The sequence below is a fragment of the Bacillus rossius genome, chromosome 5, assembly GCF_032445375.1.
Source record: "Bacillus rossius redtenbacheri isolate Brsri chromosome 5, Brsri_v3, whole genome shotgun sequence".
NCBI classification, from domain to species: domain Eukaryota; kingdom Metazoa; phylum Arthropoda; class Insecta; order Phasmatodea; family Bacillidae; genus Bacillus; species Bacillus rossius.
The window spans coordinates 82,507,932-82,526,724 of NC_086333.1; the positions used below are offsets into that span (position 1 = coordinate 82,507,932).

Below are 18,793 nucleotides of genomic sequence, written 5' to 3' on the forward strand. Positions count from 1 at the left end.
CGTCAAAAAAAACTCCTCAGAAAAATGAATATTATTACTTTATTTTAACTCATTGTCGCAATTGAAATCACAATTTTTTTTTCTCCTGCGACAAGTGTTTGACGGCCAGCGACACTGCGTGTGTTCTGAGCCAGGAAGCTTCTTGCCCACGGCAGGTCACAAGTGAGCGAGGAAGGACTCCATGCTACAGCCTGTAAGCATAGAAGCATAGAAGCACTAGAGCCGAGTATGGGTCAAAGAGCCCTTCAGAGTTCAGTTGATGGTAGCTGGACATGTCAATAGTTTGAAATTAGATGAAAGTTGGCTATAGTTACATTACAAATAAACGTTTCAAAAATCTGTGTAGTGGGCTATGTTTGGTATTGTATGTATCAATTGTATTTATATCATGTATATTGTAAATGTAGATGTTAAAAGCCATGATGAAATATTAATTAAAAAACCTTTGCCACACATTAATTTAAAGTTGAAGCAAGAAGCCATCCGATACCTTACAAACACGAATTCAATACACTGATCAAGAAACAGTGCATGTGAGGATAATGCAACTAATGTGCCGTTCTTTTCCATGTTAGTTGATCAGCGTGTTAAAAATGAACGTAAAAGTCTTGTATGAGTTTAAATAAGTTAAAACTTTATATGTTTGCATTAACCTATCAACATTTTGAAATGGATAACTGCATAACCGCCGGGTATTTTTGCCACCAGCTGCCAAAAGCCAAAGTTAAACTTAAATATTAGTACCAGACAAGATTTAGCACAAGCCACGCAACATGAAGTTACAGCTTGAGTCAGAACTGGAATCGAGCCAATCACACAGAACTTAGGGAATCCACGGCTACTCATTATAATGTACTTTAAACTTTTCAAACTTAAAAAATCAAGACTGTAATTGTTAATTTGCATATCACAGTGGTTGAAAGTTTTTCCATGATTCTATTAACAATTGATTTATACTTTTTGTTTAATTGTGTAAATCCAAGCATTGATGGTCCTGCATACACAATGAGTAATAACTAGGGACAATATAATGTGGGGGATTGCGATGAAGCCGAAATAACACAGAAAAGCAAGTCCATATAACACCGAAATGCAACAAAAAAAAAATGAAATTAATCAGCATGTTTAATCAAAACAATGCAAATTACAAAAAAAAAATAACTTTTAATATATTCAATTCAATGAATGTAAATTATTTATCATGGAGTTAACATCAAAATCTATGTGCGAAGTAGGATGGAAAAAACTTACCTTGAATATTGCCACTGTTATTTTTAAATAATTTTTACATTACACCACTGGTACATTTTCCAAATGCACATATACTTGTTGATTTATTTTCATTTTGCCCAGTAGCTAGAGAGATGCTTATTACAAATCATTATATTGCAATAGTGTCATGTATTAGTCAAAATACCTAACATAGTTCTGTGTTGCTATCTTTATGAATATACAGAGTTCATAAAAAAAAAAACACTAAATATCTTGTTTTAAAAATGAAATGGGCCTGGTGTCTAGCAATAACGAATATTTGTTTTGATGAAGAAGTTAAGTGGAAACATCAGGTGGACAGTAAGAAACACATTTCTCTTCACTGTTGCAAAGAGCTTCATGGGAGGGCATGACAGGGCATGACAGAGCATGGGAGGGCCTCGGACTGAAGGCAAACAAGGGAGCGAGAACAGATCTCAACAGAAACAGAACTGGGGTGAAAATTAATCAAATTTATTGAATGTTGTCTGGATTCTGTGATAAACTGTCAGACTGGTCCCTAATTATAATTTCATTTTAATTTTTTATTTCTGAGCAATAAACAGATGGTTAACTCGGCTTTCAATGAACGGCTACATTCAAGAACTAGTCGAGGGTACTTTTGCTTGTTCATTATTCACTTTAAAGTGATAAAAAATAAAACAATATCTACCTTTCAGGCAATTTCATTTATTAAATAAAACTTTTGTAAAGTCAAAAAGTACAAACATATTTTTACAAGATTAAAAAAACACTGACACCAGCCATCGGTACCAATCTCGGAGATGAGAACGCGTCTGCTACGAATCAGCGCAGACACTGCGCGGACTAATACTTGGCCGAGAGACGGCGCGGAGTTACACGCATCACGGTGATCGTCACATTGCACTTGCGGAGAACACACGATCCCAAAAATTATGTAGGTTTTCATACTCGCCAAACACTGTCGTTTTGTACAATCACAATGCTTTTAGTGGCTGTTCAGTCTGCAAAACTTAACAAGCACAGATTTTACAAACAAGCTGGCAGATACAATAGCCGTGTTCAAATTTGCCATTTTGGAGACCAACAGGTGCGAGCCAGGCAAGGAAATAAAATATTGGTAACTTAGGAGCGGAACTGCCTGAGCTGCAGGTCAAAAATAAATTAACTTATATACTTTCATTTCCCAGTACATAAACATACAATCAGATTAAAAATAATGTTATAAACAAAAAACAAATCACCAGCACATTATATTCCACACAATAACATCTGAATTAAATTTATTTTGGTTCCAAGAACCAATATCACAGTAACCTGGCATGAAAAATTCAATCTTATCATATGTAGTGCTATTATGTGATGTTTGAATTCACATACCCTAAAAACCATATTCTAAATGTCCAACTAACATTTTTGAACACGCCTAATGTTTCTTACCCCTACTTTATTACTAAACTGGAAGACCGGTGCAGCTACACCATCTCTGCGACAAAAGGGTTACCAACACATCAATTGCCAATGTCCCAGACTGGTCCATGCAACACAGCACAAAACACGACTGAACACTGAGGTATCAAAAATTGGTATTTGCATCGGACGTTTCAGTTTCACGTTCCCCAAAATTTTGTCTGATGACCAAAATGCATAGTCTGTACAAACTGGCATGATCAAATTCTGACCCATTTAGATCCTCCAAGCACAGAGGAAAAAAAAAGGATCAAAACTGCTTATTCCACTACTTTGGTATGCAAATGCTAGGTTTTGAGATCGCTAGTGGAAAAATCAGACATTCTGAAAGTTTTCATTTTAATTTAATTATATTTCTGATTAACATACCAATTTGTGCAGATAGGCCTTTAAAAACTTTAAAAGAGTAGCAAAAACCAAGCAAAATCATAATTTACTCTAATTAACTCTGCAATTTTTTATTTATTTATTTTTTTTCCATGATTTCAAAATTATATTTCTTCCCCATATTACACAGTTGCATGTACTAAACAGTAACCGCAAATTGAAGTTGACTGCAAATATCAAGTCCAGTACCCTGCTGTTTATACTCAAAATTCATTATTGCCAATTCTAAAATTTATTTAGTAGCTGAATTGTTTGCTCTAAATAAAAAAAAAATCATAATATTAATAAGCCAAAACAAATTCACCTTTGAATTTCTATGAATTTTTTTGTGAAATGTGCAGAAACATTTATCTAATTTGCTGTACAGTTAAACCACAATCCTAATTTTGCTAACTGTGATGAAACATCTTGCAGGATGAATATGAATCCATTAATGACACAATACATTACAAAAAAACTTGTACAGTAAGTCCTTGATTAACAGGAAGGTTACGTTCCCAGGAACTGTATGTTAATTAAATCACACTTCCCCATAGCGAACAATGTAAATGTCCCGGTCACCCTCCTAGATCTTCCAAAAGCGCCAACACGCTGTGTAAAAACTTCACGGCCGGCTCTCGACACGATGACGGATCCCAGCACTGCCAAAAAATCAAAAACCTTAAGAGCTCGGAAAAAGCAAGCGTGTAGGTTGTGAACAGATCAGTCCCGTGATCTTTTCATGAGTGAGTGGCTGGCCCGTAACTTCACCGACCATGATCTCGTGTTTTTTTATTCACAATGGACAGTGTTTCATCCAGTCATCTAGCAACTACACTCGTAAACATCCACCGGTTGCACGGCCGTGAAACGAGAAAATATCATCCGCAATTATCCGGTGGTCATGGTGCGGTGATGACGACAGCACTGTTTGCAGCGGCATGGCGGTTAGACGTTGGAGGGGGGGAGGGGAACTCACAGCAAACTTCACTTCTTTCTGTAACTAGAGGCAGATTTATTTTGTTCTTGTTTCATCTGTACGGTTACGTAGAACTGAACATGTACATAATATTTCACTGAACGCAACAAATGATAAGAACTTAATCCGTATTCATTTCGGGTAAACACACCGCAACGCACAGAGGGGTACAATGGACTAATGGCTGGCTAAAAAACTGTTTGGAAAATAATGGCTCGTTTACGTCACCATTCGGCAAGCCAACGAAAGACCAGCAGATTCCCTCGACAAAAGGGGTCTCATGGGCCCGTGGAAGGGGTGAGTTAGCTACCATTATCTTTGTCACGCGCATCGTAAACATTAGCAGCATCTTACCTTCTCTTTTATGGGCGTGGGAAAAAAAGAAACACAAGACACTCTTTTAAAACAATTGTCTCATCCGTCTATAACCATCCAACATGCATGCAAGAATTACTCATGTATATAAGCAGTGCAGCACTCGGATGTGAGTGTATACACAGGCTGTTCAAGAAGTACCCATTCCATCGGTTCGTACGGTCTGCAGTAATGAGTTTGGCATTCGTTAACTAAATTTAAGTGTCCATTGGTGTCCATTACAGACTTGCCAACCTTTACGATTTTTTCGTAAAATGTACGAAAATCACGTCCGTTTTACGATTGTACGAGGATGTCTGCATTTTTTACGAATTTTAAGTACGATACGTTTATTAAAACATGTATTTACCGTCCGCCTTAAATGTTTTATTGTATGGTTTGTAAAAGCTGTTGCCATGTATTGTTGTTGTGGAAACGAGTGCGGTAATTGAGTTATATTATTGGTTGAAGGCCAGCGAACCACGTAATTTGTTGTTCGATTGTATATCTTTCCTTATTGGCCGCCTGCGCTTACAACCAATCACGAACCAGTTTAAATAGCATTTTTAGTTTGGCAAAATAGTGTCGTGCATTAGCGTAAAATGTGATTCTTCAGTTTAAGTTTAGCCAATTTTGATTTTGTTTATTACAGGTTAGGAAACAAATTTATTGCATGTTTTTAATAAAAACGTGTTATGTGCACAATTAACGGAAGTGGAATCAAGTGAAGAAGAAAATGCCCCCGAAACGTGATACGCATTATTCTCAGGCATTTCGCTATACATTTTCCGTGTATTCTTAAATCAAGCAAGGGAAAACAGTTCGCATTTTTTTCAGTGTGTAGATGCGACATCAACATGGGGCACGGCGGAAGATATGACATCAATCTCCACGTGAACTGTTCAAAACATCTCGCAAATGTTAAAAGTGGCGCAGTCAGTTCAAAGGTTAGTGATTATTTCGCTAAAAATAACAGCACAGACACTGCTGTAATAAGTGCAGAATGTATGTTTACAAACTTTTTGGTTGAAAATAATATTCCTTTAAATGTTTCGGATCACGCCGGCCCGTATTCATAAAACTGTTTTTAAATTCTGAAGTAGCAAAAAAATTTGGTTGCGCAAGAACAAAGTCGACGGCTATCGTGAAAGAAATGGCAACAGATGCAACTATAAAATTGTTTGTAATTTACAAACTGTGGCATTTTCAGTTGCGACCGACGGCAGCAATGACTGAAACCAAATTATATCCACTAGTAGTAACATTTTGTGATGCAAGTTTGAAAATGATAGTGTCAAGGTTGCTTTCATTACCAGTACTCCAGGGAGATTCTACTGGAAGTTAACTGATATCAGTGTATATTGTAACAAAGGTACACTCAGTTGATTTGTAGGGTACCACAAGGAACAAAGTTTTTTCTTTGATGTGATACTAAGCAAAATTGTTTCCATAATGGTAAATTATGAGAATGATTGTTGGTCTGCAATGATGTTAATGTATGTTAAAACGATTACATAATTTTGATTACTAGAAAAAATGTGATATTATGAAATTTTATTAATTTTTCAATTGCCGCGAGCAGTTTACGCGTGTTATATTATTTTTTATGTATTTTACTAATTGAGGGTTTCAAAAGTTGGCAAGTCTGCCATTATACCAAATGTCCTTCAAACAAGTGTCCGTTAATTGAGGACTTACTGTATTATCAGGTTTGCTAGTAACATTCAATGTTTGGTAAAACCATCATAAGCTTCTTTAATCATGTTAATCGAATTTCATACGAAAAACATGTCAAACATTTTATCTTTAAATTCTTTTGTTACAAGTGCATACACAATAAATAACTAAATATACACAATCAGATTTTTATATTCACAGAAATAACAATAGTTTGCTTCTAGGGTTTACAACCCCACAAAGTAACACTCTACAAAACACTCCCCACTATCACAAACTTAACTTCTGTACACTATCTTACAAGGTTTCTCGGGCAGACAAGGGTGCACAAAGTACAGGCCCCTGGCGAGAATATAAAGGATTCACAGGACTACAGACTACACATGGTTACAAATACAGCAAATAAATGCTAGCCTCTGCCAAGCGACAACTTCCACAGATTTAGGCACTGCACGGAGCTACAAGGTACACAACACAAGACTGCAAATATACAACAACTAAAATAAATTGAGCAAAACCTTCAAAATACCAAGGCCATGCATCTACGTGGGGAATCACACGAATGTAAATGTTAATACAACAAAAATCAGGTTTCCAAAACAATGAAATGCTTTTTAAAATTCTCATTTCTTAAGCACACAATCAAAAATAAAAATGTTTTGCTACCCATGTAAGGAATATTGTGCTCTGAACTTCTTTACCTCCATTGCTTTTTATGAGTAGTTTTAAAAAAAAAAGAGATAAGGCATGATAAAATATTTATGTACAGATTTTTGGCCCCAATTCACTTCCGCCAAAAAATTTTTAAACGCCACAGACCTTCTGCTTTCTCTTCCCGCTCTTTTTTTTTTTTTTTTTTTTCATATTTCTTACGCAATAAAACATATTCCATACGTGACGTACATCTGGCAGCGTCCACAACGTGATGCAAGGCCTGGTTCCCAGTTATAAGCAAACTACTGCCAGTGTACTTTAAATGCACATCCTCCAAGTTAAGAACTAGCAAGTCGTTTTACTAATCCTGTCACTTTACTCAAATTATAGATTATTAATATTATGTATTATTTATTGAGTTTATTCAGAGTGAATGAATGTAGTTTCAATGTAATATACATAGGTACTTTACTTATGCACCAATAAAATAAATAAAATTAACTTATTTCCTGCTTGCAAGCAAAGTTATAAACACCACACTTTATAAAAAAAGCCACAAAAATAAAAATAAAGTTTTTTTTTAAACTATAAACCTGTTATTAAGAAAAAAAAGTTTATAGTTTAGCATTAATACACTGCGTACTCAAAACCCACATGTTTTTGAGGAAATTTATTGACATTGTCCTATATTTAACATAGATGTTTTTTAAATATGTTAGACAGGAAAGACTAATTAATAGGGACCGGAAACATTCGCGGGTTCAATGACCTGCAGGATGAACTCCATAGTTCTGCGTACACTCGGTCATATGTCAACCACGCATTGGCTGCTGTCTTGTGAGACGTCCCAACGTAGCAGCCTGTGATTCGATAAAGGTTTGGTTGGGTGTTTCTCATTGGCCCAGAGTCATCCAGGTGAGCTGTGAGCAAATAGCAGAGGCAGCACTGAGGTATAACTATTTATATTTTAGCCTATCGCGAAATGAACTCGCAAATTTTTCCGGTCTCTACTAATTAATATTATTAGAAGTTTTTCAAAGGTCTAGAATGTCTCAATTAGGCTATTTATGTTTTAGAATGAAAATGAATTATTTAAAATATTATTTTTTTTATCAGCATAATTGGTGGTACTAAAAACCTTACATGCCCCATTAATTTATTATTTTCATAAAAGTAGCTTTCAAATAAAAAAATCAATTTATGCAAATTAAAAAAAAAAAGTGAAGTACACCACAAGACTAGCTTGTTGTACAACTCAAAAATCTAAGTGGATGAAGCTCCAGTACAGAATCAACCACACGTGTGGTTTGGAATGAGTCAACTGAGAAATAGGGAAGAATACAAAATGAGGAATAAAGACGATCTCATGGCACGGACAAGAAAGTGACAATTAATTAGAAATAATACAAGTCTCGACATGTGCAATAGACATGAGTAAAAAAAAAAAATACGGACCAGGATGGATATGAAATGGACATGCTAAAACCTGGGCACACACATTCGTGATCAATAAATTATGAGTGATAACAACAGTGCCAAAAAAACAGACATGAAACACCAAAATATCTCATACGCATTATAATGAGCTTCAAAAAAATAACTGTTTCCATTAAGTAGTAGTTTAAAACTAGTTACGCAGGCTCTACACTAGTCAACCAAACATGTTGGCAATCATGTTGACTGATCTGGAGGCCTGTTGGTGAGCCCAAAAGGCAAATGGTTTGCAGTTTGCAAGTTTGTGATGTTTGGTTGACTAGTGTAATCCGAGAAAAGTTGTGAGTCACAATCACTAAGCGGTTCCAATGACAGGAAAAAGTGTACAATTGGAACATGAATGTGCAAAAGTTTAGAAACCAAATTTTTTTAAGTATTTGAAGTACAGTCAGTTCTTGATTGTCCGCAGACGAATTATTCACTGTGCGGCTTATCCGCACCTACAGAACCGCAGAAAAATCGTATTTGATAATCACATCAAAAATGGAAGAAATAGCGTGAAAATTGATTAAACATAATTTTTCTAGCTGACAAATATTATTTATGAGAGTTGTACTCTCATTACCCTTTGTTTAATCAAAAAAATTAATTTAAAAACTGCAGTCGCAACTTTACTGAAAAAAGTCACCAAGCGATTTTTGCACAAGCATCGCTAGACCTTAATCTTGACTCTTTGACCAAAACAAGACATTTTTCGCAATAACAAAATATTGAATACTCTGATCGTTCGGCAAAATTCTGTTTGGAAGACATCACTAATAAAATTATTCAATGTTTGAATGATTTAACATCTTAACTTAACTTTGGCACAACCAATGTTATGCTTCCTTTGGCGATAATAGACGTTGAATATGTCTTTCTAAAGCATCAATGTGTTCGGAAGATGTCCTGTATTTAAATTAATTAATGTTTCAACAATTTGTAGAATGTTTTCATAAGAAACTACTAAATGACCATAATAAATATTGATTTTAAATGTGATTGCTTTAGTATTGGTATAAACCGACATTCTACTCTTTTTTTTTTTAAATTTTCGATATAATCGTTTTCAATCCGTGCTTACAAAACTGATACACATGAAAAAAGTACAATTTCATCCATCGAAGTGTCACCCTTCAGTTCTGTTTATTTCTTATAGTTTTGTAGGAATCTTTTACACCAATTTTTCAGTAATATAAAACTACTTGAATGTTTTGTTTGTTAATTAGTCAAAGGCATAATGTGTATTGTTCTATGCACTAATTTTAGGCTGTAAAGTTCTTTGTTTTAATCATCTACCAAAAAATCCTTTCAATAAGGTACTGCCTTATTACTTACAAATATTGGATTTCTAGAGACATTACATGATTATTTACAAAAAGAATTGAATCGGTTTTGTATAGGTTATCGGATCAATGAAATATTATGAATTAGTAGTAATTGGATTGGTATTGGTTTTTACCCATATTGCCCATCAGCCATCACTAATAATAAATTTTAATAAATATTTCAACAGTGCAAGTTTAAATGCTTTACTACGTATTAGTCCTAAGTGTCCATGTAGATCAGCATCACTAACCTCAAAAAATGTGGATAACCAGGAGTCAACTGTATAAAAAATAGTGCACAAATTGTGACTCATTTACAGATAAAAGTATGAACTGAAGCTATAATATAAATTCACACTTTTTATTTGCTTTCAAATATATTTTGCTTGGCATGTAAACATATGCTGTATCCTGCATTTTTGAGATCACATTTATGTATGGTATTTCCAGTGACCACTATGATTATTTCATACTATCTTAAATATCCATTACAAGCAATAGTCTGCATTCATCATTTTTACAACAGATATGTCAAATGAAATCTTCCATGTGAAAACAAAAACCCTTTATGAAGATAAATTCTAAATTAATAAAATTTACAAATTTTCAGAGGAATGAAATTTTAACCATTATTATAGGTTGTACTGTGGTCATTAGAATATTAAGCATAATTTGTCATTGAAATACGCATGTAACTAAATTTATGCAATTTAAAAATCTAAAATTTCTATTTATCAAATTAATTTTGTTTTAATGATGCATAAATAAAATACATACTAATGTGAATACAAAAAAAAATTGAATTTATAATGCAAACAAAGAACAATGTTTATCACAAACATTCCCAAAATAATCAATTATTATGGCATTGAAATAAGCATACATATCCCATACTACAAATCATGTGATGTAAAATTTCTCTGGAAGAAAAAAAAACACCAGACGTCTCAGAGCGCAAATAAATCTACACTGCTACACAGAAATCTGAATAAGTGCCAAAAACATCAATATTCAGAGAACCTACCCATCTCAGATGGTTCAGATGATAATATATTCAGTGGATGAAACAAGACCCAAACAACAAGGTGTAAATTTTCAGCAGAACAAACTCAAAGAGAGCATTATTTGGCACACTGATCCAACAGTAATGTATTTGCATTACTGAAAAATTCTGTACACTTTACTGGGACAAATTTACTCCTTAGCCAATTTTAACGAGTCCAAAAAACATTTAAATCTCACATGTCTATTGAGTTAAAAAAAATGCCACAATTGTAAAGCCTCAGTTTTATATTTAAACATTTATAAGTTATGTCATTCTTATACTTTACTAAAAATGGAAAAATTTGAACACAATAATAATTTGTAAAAAAAAAATATTGTTTTAAGAGATATCCACACTAATTACTAAAATTAAAAAGAACATTTTTCTGGACATGCCATAAAACCAGATCAACTTGCGGTCGTGATGAAGAGAACGTAGCGCCGTCCTGGTGACAAGTGTTCCCACACAAGACACGAGATGCCCGACCGCAGGGTGTGATGTGTGCAGGTGCTTGAAGCTTGCGATCCACCAATCACTGCGAGGTTCAACGTCGCTCCCACGACTGCTCGCTCCTTGCTTCGCACCGCCGACTGAGATTACAGGATTCCTCGAGCGAGGGAACGGCCCGGTGCAAACATGATCACGGCCCGTGGAGCGCAGCCGTCCGCTCACCGCAAACTACGCGACGCACGGAAACATCGGACGTTCCCGGGCGAAGGGACTGTACACGTATGTTTCCACTAGTCACGTACTCGTGACTGTCTCGCAAGAACACTTCCGCTCTACGCAACATCTCTTTTTACAAATCTACCTTATGTATCGGCTCTAAAAGTATCACAGTAATCAGACTATACGGCATCGATATTACAAAGCATTCACACCCAAGTCTTCCAGATGCGTACAAATACCTACATCAGAAAAATTTAATTGCAACATCATGTTAAAATGTTACTTCTGTAAAGCGAACACACAACAGTTACGTACAACACGTTTTGCGATCTGACAGAGAACACACTGCACAGGAAGGAATGTATGAGAATATCTTGTGGAAAGTCTGAACGCAAAGGAAAAGGACAGAGGCGCGAAGTAAGGAAACGTAAAAACCGAAAGAAGAAATGCTTCGTAAGACACCGCAGTTCTAGTGGAAGCTAATACGCTAGATGGATAAAAAAAAATTCCAACACAAAAGTTTCCAACTTTCAAAAGGTCGTAAAAAAAGCCATTCAGAGAACTAGGCACAGTATGATTTTGGTGCTACCAAGCACTCCACGGGCATGAATGATGTTTGACCGGACTCCGACCACGCAGGACCAAACAACCCTTTCAAATTACGAACGAGGTTTACGAAACTTAACAAGCACTTTCCTTTTTGAGCAGGGAGTAGTTCGTGGTGATAGCGCCTAATCGTCCACCATTTTACGATATTGTTCACTTCACACGAGCATTGTCGAGAACGTCTGCTTCATTTTCAGCCACACTGCAAACAGAAACAAGACAACTCTCAAAATTTACAGTAGCTCTTCGTTGATTCAAGGCTTTTGAAAACTACGGTAGATGAGGACGCAGCGCGGGCGGAAGGAGACGACGCGACGCTCACCCGAGGCGAAGCGCGGAAGCGGGCGTCAGTCGGGCGTGCTGAAGGCCTTGCGCGGCAGGCTCGTGTCGAGGTGGTCCATGCGTGCGGCCAGCAGGAGGTAGTTGTTGTCTCCGATGGGAGCTTGCCTGCACACACGCACACACATGCACATTTTACAAGTGAAGCTGCCCCACAGTGATTCTGGCACTACATATAAATTAATTACAGAGTTTAATCTACATTAAGGGGGTGTGCCTCCCGTTTCAGGTCATGATTTTATATTTATGTATATTAATCACTGATCAACTTTTAGACTTTTTTCAATTGTTTTAACTTTCACGGAAGTGAAAAATATATACAGCGCATACGTTTTTTGCATAGGTATTAGCTGCCAAATCTACATTTTTTAAAGTTTTTCGGGTTGTGCAAATATAAGGAGAATTTAATTTATTGCAGAACTGAAAGTTTTCAGGTTCAACTTCAACGCCACTGGCTACTTCATGGTATGGTTTTGCATTTCTATCACAAGAACCCATTTCACGTTTCTTGGCTGTCGAAATCGTAACAAGTTTGAGAATTTTTGAAACGCCAGGTAAAATTAATAAATATTTTCTGAAAGAAATTCAAACCATTTCTTGAAGTAGCCAGTGGCATTGCAGTTAAACCTAAAAAGTTTCAGTTCTGCAATAAATTAAATTCTCCTTATTTGTACAACCTAAAAAGGTTAAAAATTTAACTTTGGCAGCTAATTATGCAAAAAGTATGCGCTGCATATGTTTTTCATTTTGTGAAAGTTAAACAATTGAAAATGTCTACAAGTTTGTAATTACTGGGATTATTTTACAAGAGCTGCATTGCGATATTTACGGTATTTAATTACCCTGCAACTAAAATAAATGGTTGATTAAGTAAGTACATTACTAATGTAAAATCATTTCAATGGTTGGTTAGGTTAGCTACATTAAAAATACTGTAAAAAGGTTTTTTTTTTGGTTGGTTGGACTGGTTTAACTTTGTAAGATAATCAAGGAAATATAGTGGCGGTAAAAATAATATTAACAAAAAAAAATTTTTAACACGTAATGGAAACTTATTTAGGCTTTTGGTAGTATGATATTAAGTTCTGTAATCTTATGACAGTTTCATTGTTTTGTTTTTTTCTATATGTTTTCACTACATAAATTTCATATAGGATATTGCCATTTGTAGGACTTGTAGGACTATAATTGTGGGTAAAGTATAGGGGTGTGCGAATATTCGTAAACACGAATAGTTGCGAATAGTAACTGACGAACTATTCGCATTCGTAAGTCGAATAGCAAAATTTAAAATTGCGAATACCGTATGCCCGAATATAAGGCGACCTGCAGTTTCAGGAGGCCAAACAAATGTAAAAATAATTTTGGTAGAAATCAATGTGAAAATTCATTAGACATACATTTCGTGTTGATAAATCCTTTTTGCATTTATGTATACCGCATTTAACTTTCCGTTTCACAGCTACGTATTACTATTTAGTAGTGTGTTAAACGTACAAAGCAAACAAAGAATGCAGCTTGCCGGAACAAAACAAGTGGCTAGCTGCCATGGTGAAGCATACGGCCATGAATAACTTCGGTGACGTGACCGCGAATATTTTTCCATATTACTCTCTGACAGAGAGTCGTCCTATGAATTTTAAAGAATAATCTAAGATAATTATGTTGTTTGAGAGGTTTTTACATAAATAAAGAGTGGATTACTGTGAAATTATTAAAATAGCTCCAGAGGGTGTGGAGGCGGACAGAGAGAGGGCGGAACACCTTCCTGGTGAGGACGGGGAGGGAGTGGAATGGGCTGGGGGAGGAAATGGTGGAGGTCAGGGATGGGAGGGAGCTGAGGAGAAAGCTGATGGAGGGGGGGGGGGGAGAGAGGGGAGTGAGTGGGAGTTCTTGCCACCGGGTGAAAGCCCAATTGCAGGTTAATAAGTAATAAATAATAAAGCAACGTACCAAATTCCTGTAAATATGGCGTCTTCGTGCGTGTTCGGCAATGTTCGTTTTACAACAAAGAAATATTGTGGAAAGACAGTTGGCAGCCATGAATTTCCAAACATTACTTCCGAAATGTTTTGTAAACGTAAACAATCGTTCTGAAAATAGCTGTGATATTTTAGTACAAATTTTCCGTTAAAAATCTGAAATTAAATTAACGTAAATGTTAACACGCGATTGTACACAAAGTACAAATATGATATGTGTAATAAAATGTTTCCATTTTGAGATGCTTCAACATTCACATTTTTACTCAAGAACAAATATTTTAATTTTCAACGTTAAACAATTGTGAATTACTGCAATATTGGGTGGATTTATCGTTTTCCCCGTGTGAGCTAACGAAGTTTTTGTTAATATTAAAATCGTGAACATTTTGTTTGAAAATGTTTCTACTGTAGCTTTCAGCTTGGAACTAATGTTTGCGGTGCTGACGTCTTGGGTGCGAAAATAAAGCGACTTCCAATTTTCTCATTTCTCGTTTATGTAAAAATGGTCGCCTTTTATTCGGACCAATATTTGCATCAAATATAAAATAGATAACAATTATTAAATATTATTATATATGAAATAAAAATTCATGTCCTCAATAACGCTTAAAAATACTAAGTGAACTTTTTTTTTGTGGTTTCATTCACAGAAAATATCTTGTATAAACTAAATATATAAAAACCCGCCATTGTTCAGTGTAGTAACATAATATATATATAAATATTACAACTATTCGACTTCGAAACTATTCGCATTCTATTTGAAAATTTTACTATTCGATTCGAAATTATTCAACCATCAAAATCCACTATTCGCACACCCCTAGTAAAGTATAAAACTACAGAAAGTGGCGGCGGTGTGCACTGACTTGCTGCCGTATCTGGTCTCGCGGGCCAGCAGGCGCAGGTAGCTGCGGTGCTCGCGCTCCAGGCTCAGCACCGCCTCCTGCAGGGCCGTCAGCGTCTTGAAGCACGACTTCACGTCCTCGATCACGAAGCTGGGCAGGAAGCAGATGTCGCCCGTGTACACCGCCTGCGTCTCGCACGCGTCTGCAAGCATTTACCCCCCCGGTCACTCCCATATACCCCTCGAATCCAAATGTAGATCTCAAGGGTGAAAAATAAAATACAAGAAATGAAAAATATTAACTATGGTGTTGTAACATTCAACTCCTTGAATGTTTGTTTCATTAAGTTTACAGAATCAATACATATTGTAATTTTATTTTTTATACGATTACATGTTAAAACTACATAATTTTTCCCCTCAAATATTGAATCCTTCAAACACTATGATTTGAAGGTCTTTGAGGATTCAATTGGCCCATCCCTAGAAATTATCCAATTAACTTACTAAATATTTAGTGCAGAAATTAATATATTATCTCTTCAGTGGACCATTTTTTGATATACGACATGAAAAATTGAAAAACATTTTGGAGGTATGGAAAATTAACTTTGTATTTTTTTTTTAATCATTATCAAGAATTTGACAACTTCTGCACGATCTGCTCACTTCACATACCTTCAAAAAATGTGTGTGCATGGCCTATAGTAGTGTAACTATCATAATTCAGGACCAATGTATATTTTAAAAATTATGATTTAAATTGTGTGATGTGATGTGATTTTCCTAGCGGCAAACAGACCCCACAAGCTGGCGTAGAAGACACAGCGGGGCGAGGGGACGCGGTTGTTCTGTGTGAAGTGATGTGCGTGGAGGAGTGCTCCGACAGCGGGGAACGGGAAACCCACCCTTACGCAGCTCCAGGCGGTCCATGTGCGACATGACGAGGGAGTGGATCCTCTGGAGCTCGCGGTCGGGGTCCAGCGTCACCTGCAGGCCGGCCCCCAGGCCCTGGCTCGTGTCGTCGCAGCCGGGCGCCGCCTCACTCTGGGCACGGCAGCTGCCCGACACACACGCACGCACTCGTGCAGTACGGGCCGTGGCTCCAGGCAACATCGCACAGGTTTACCTACCACTCAATCACTAGGGTTGGAACACGTGTTTTCAGAATTAATTTATTGGCATTAAAGATCCGGTGCACATTCTCAAAAGAACTCGAGGGACTTGCATTTCAACGGTATCTTCGTTTCTCCGTCATGTAACGTTATGGTTGCTGCTTGTACTCGTAGTTGCCGGAAGCACGACGAGAAGACTGCATAAAGCAAAACAGATCAAAGGTCGTAACTGCCGGCATTCCTAATAAAAATGGCGGGCTACGTCTTTAATTATGGTATATCTATTGCTAGGGACACCTGTATTTCGCGAATACATTTCGTGTCAAGGTGTTTCACAAAAATACTGCAGCTTTTCTCCTGTGGTTATTGGCTGAGGTCGGTGAGAGGTGTCGTCCCGCTCTTGACGGGGCCAATGAGAATGTGGTCTCCGTACTGCTGCACCCTCACAATTTGCCACGACTCTTAGAAAAAAGCTACAGTGTTTTGTGAAATAGCTCGACATGAAATGATAATCGCGAAATACAGGTGTCCCTATCAATTACCTGTGCTTCTTAAATGGAACATTGCAAATATTTTTTTATATATCTTTACTAACCTGGTTCACACAAGATGGTAAAACATTTCTTAAAATTCTACAAAAACAGTCATTTGGAGTCTGATGTATTTTTGAAACAAACATTGTCTATACAAAAGTCTTAATCAAACAAATCAGGAGAGAAAATTCATTAGAAAGTATGTACATTTTTTAGTACACATCAAACCATGTAATGTAAAAAAAAGTGACTAAAAATGACTATAACTCAAATTTTCAATGACATAATAGAAAGAATGACAAATAAATAATAATTTTTCTTGTTCTTTAAAAATATGTCTTTCTGAGCAGCACATTTCCTTGTTGATATCGAGGAAGCTTGCTTGCCGAGTAAGGTTTTTATTTTGCTTATTATGTTTATCAATAGCATACATAAGTTTTATTTCTTGTATTGCGCTTATGAATTTTATTTGTAAAAATAAGTACTGAGCATCATAGTAATCTAAATGTACCAAACATAGGGTTCTGATGAATTGTTACCAAGCTTTATCTGCACCAGTCTGGTAGTTTTTCAGTAAACAGTAATATAAGGTGAGAAATGATTACAGATACTACTGGTATCGGATGCTATTTACCTGGCATATGTGCAGTCCTATAAAATGTTCAGTTTTCAGCTTTCAGTGGAAACATCAAAACATTAAAAATAGAGTTCTCAATAGGTCTATAAGCCTAACACATTATTCACTAGAAATTTGCCGACACTAGTTTATTCAATTCACTTACTGACAGAATGATTTTTTGAAACTATAAAAAAAATATTAATTATCGGGTATTGGATCGGAAATGTAATAATCATCGGAACCTGTATCGGAATCTGGTTTTTTTTTTTCAGCATCGTTCACATACACGCACAACTTTTCACAGGTTCTAACACACTTGCATACCCGTGGCCCGTGTGCTTCTACACTTTCACACTTTTGCAAGTGTTTCAAACATTTGTGTACTGTTTGGACTTGTAAATATTGTGTGTAGTTTAGTGTATAGTGTTTGAAACATTTGAATTTTGAACTTCCCGCGCCGAGGTGGGTAGCCCTGCAGCTTCCGGCGACGAAGCAACAGTTGCTGTTCAACCATCATGGCGGTAAGTCGTGCTATCGTGCACGCTTGCTGCCAATCGAGTCGTTTGCAAGTGCATCGTCATTAATTGTGTCTGTCTGGGCTCAATCGACATAGTGGACTGTATAATTACTAATAAACACAAACTTCTACTGTCGCGCACGGCCGACCTACCGAAGCGAAAACAAACGAGCACGAACCGGCCACAAGATGGCGTGGGAGCAGCAGCGTCACGATTCCAACGCTGCGGGCGGGAAATTCAAATTCAACATTTACACCCGGCCTGAACAGTGTGGTTTTATCTGGATTTTACAGTCTCGTACGTCTCTCGACAAAACATGTACGCCACAAATCGAGAACCATCCACGAGTGGAGGTTCTCTCCCGACGCGCGTGGCGGCAGCCGCGAGTCGCGAGGGACACTCACCACAGCCACTGGCCGTTGATGTAGGCGGAGGGGTGGTACCTCTGCAGCCGGTTGGCGTTGGTCTGGCAGATCTTGGTGAGGATGTCGATCCACTCCTTCTCCTCCACGCAGTTGTTGGCCTGTCGCAGTCCGCACACACACAGAGACGTGAAGCACGCAACGCACAAGCTCTCTGCCAACACTTACAATAGTAGCATTTTTTCTCCATTCATTTTTTATTTATTACTTATTTATGTCATCTTTTTAAACATTTATGTTAGAAGAGTTATGCTGGGTCAGTGTGTTTGTACTTTTTTTTTATGTTTTCTTTTTATATTTTGACGTGACGTCTAATAAATCGATGAACGCCGGCTGCATGCACAAAATAGTGTCATGTAACGCACATTGTCCCATTACGCTGTGTCCCGTTACGCTCATTGTACGCTTGCGCCGCATCTCTCTCTCTTCCACTCGATTGGAACAACCATCGATTTGACTTTTTCGAGACACATTAAACTTGAAACACTCCCATTCGTTTCCTACTTTTCCTATCATCGTCCGATCCTTAACAGAATAATACAGATTGGAAGAAGTTAAATA

General features: G+C 36.8%; 1 protein-coding gene across 8 annotated transcripts in view; it reads right to left on the reverse strand.

Annotated features, from left to right (window-relative positions):
- Positions 1-1,921: 1,921 nt before the first annotated feature.
- LOC134532127 (GTPase-activating protein) overlaps positions 1,922-18,793 on the reverse strand; it is a 56,037-nt gene continuing 39,165 nt past the window's right edge. For all 8 annotated transcript variants that reach the window (XM_063368461.1, XM_063368459.1, XM_063368458.1 and 5 more), the window contains 5 exons: positions 18,215-18,333; positions 15,934-16,085; positions 15,048-15,228; positions 12,177-12,301; positions 1,922-12,056 (listed from right to left, as the gene is read on the reverse strand). In XM_063368461.1, coding sequence (XP_063224531.1) covers positions 12,202-12,301; positions 15,048-15,228; positions 15,934-16,085; positions 18,215-18,333 — 552 coding nt within the window. In that variant the 3' untranslated portion in view covers positions 1,922-12,056; positions 12,177-12,201. The remainder of the gene's footprint in view (positions 12,057-12,176; positions 12,302-15,047; positions 15,229-15,933; positions 16,086-18,214; positions 18,334-18,793) is intronic.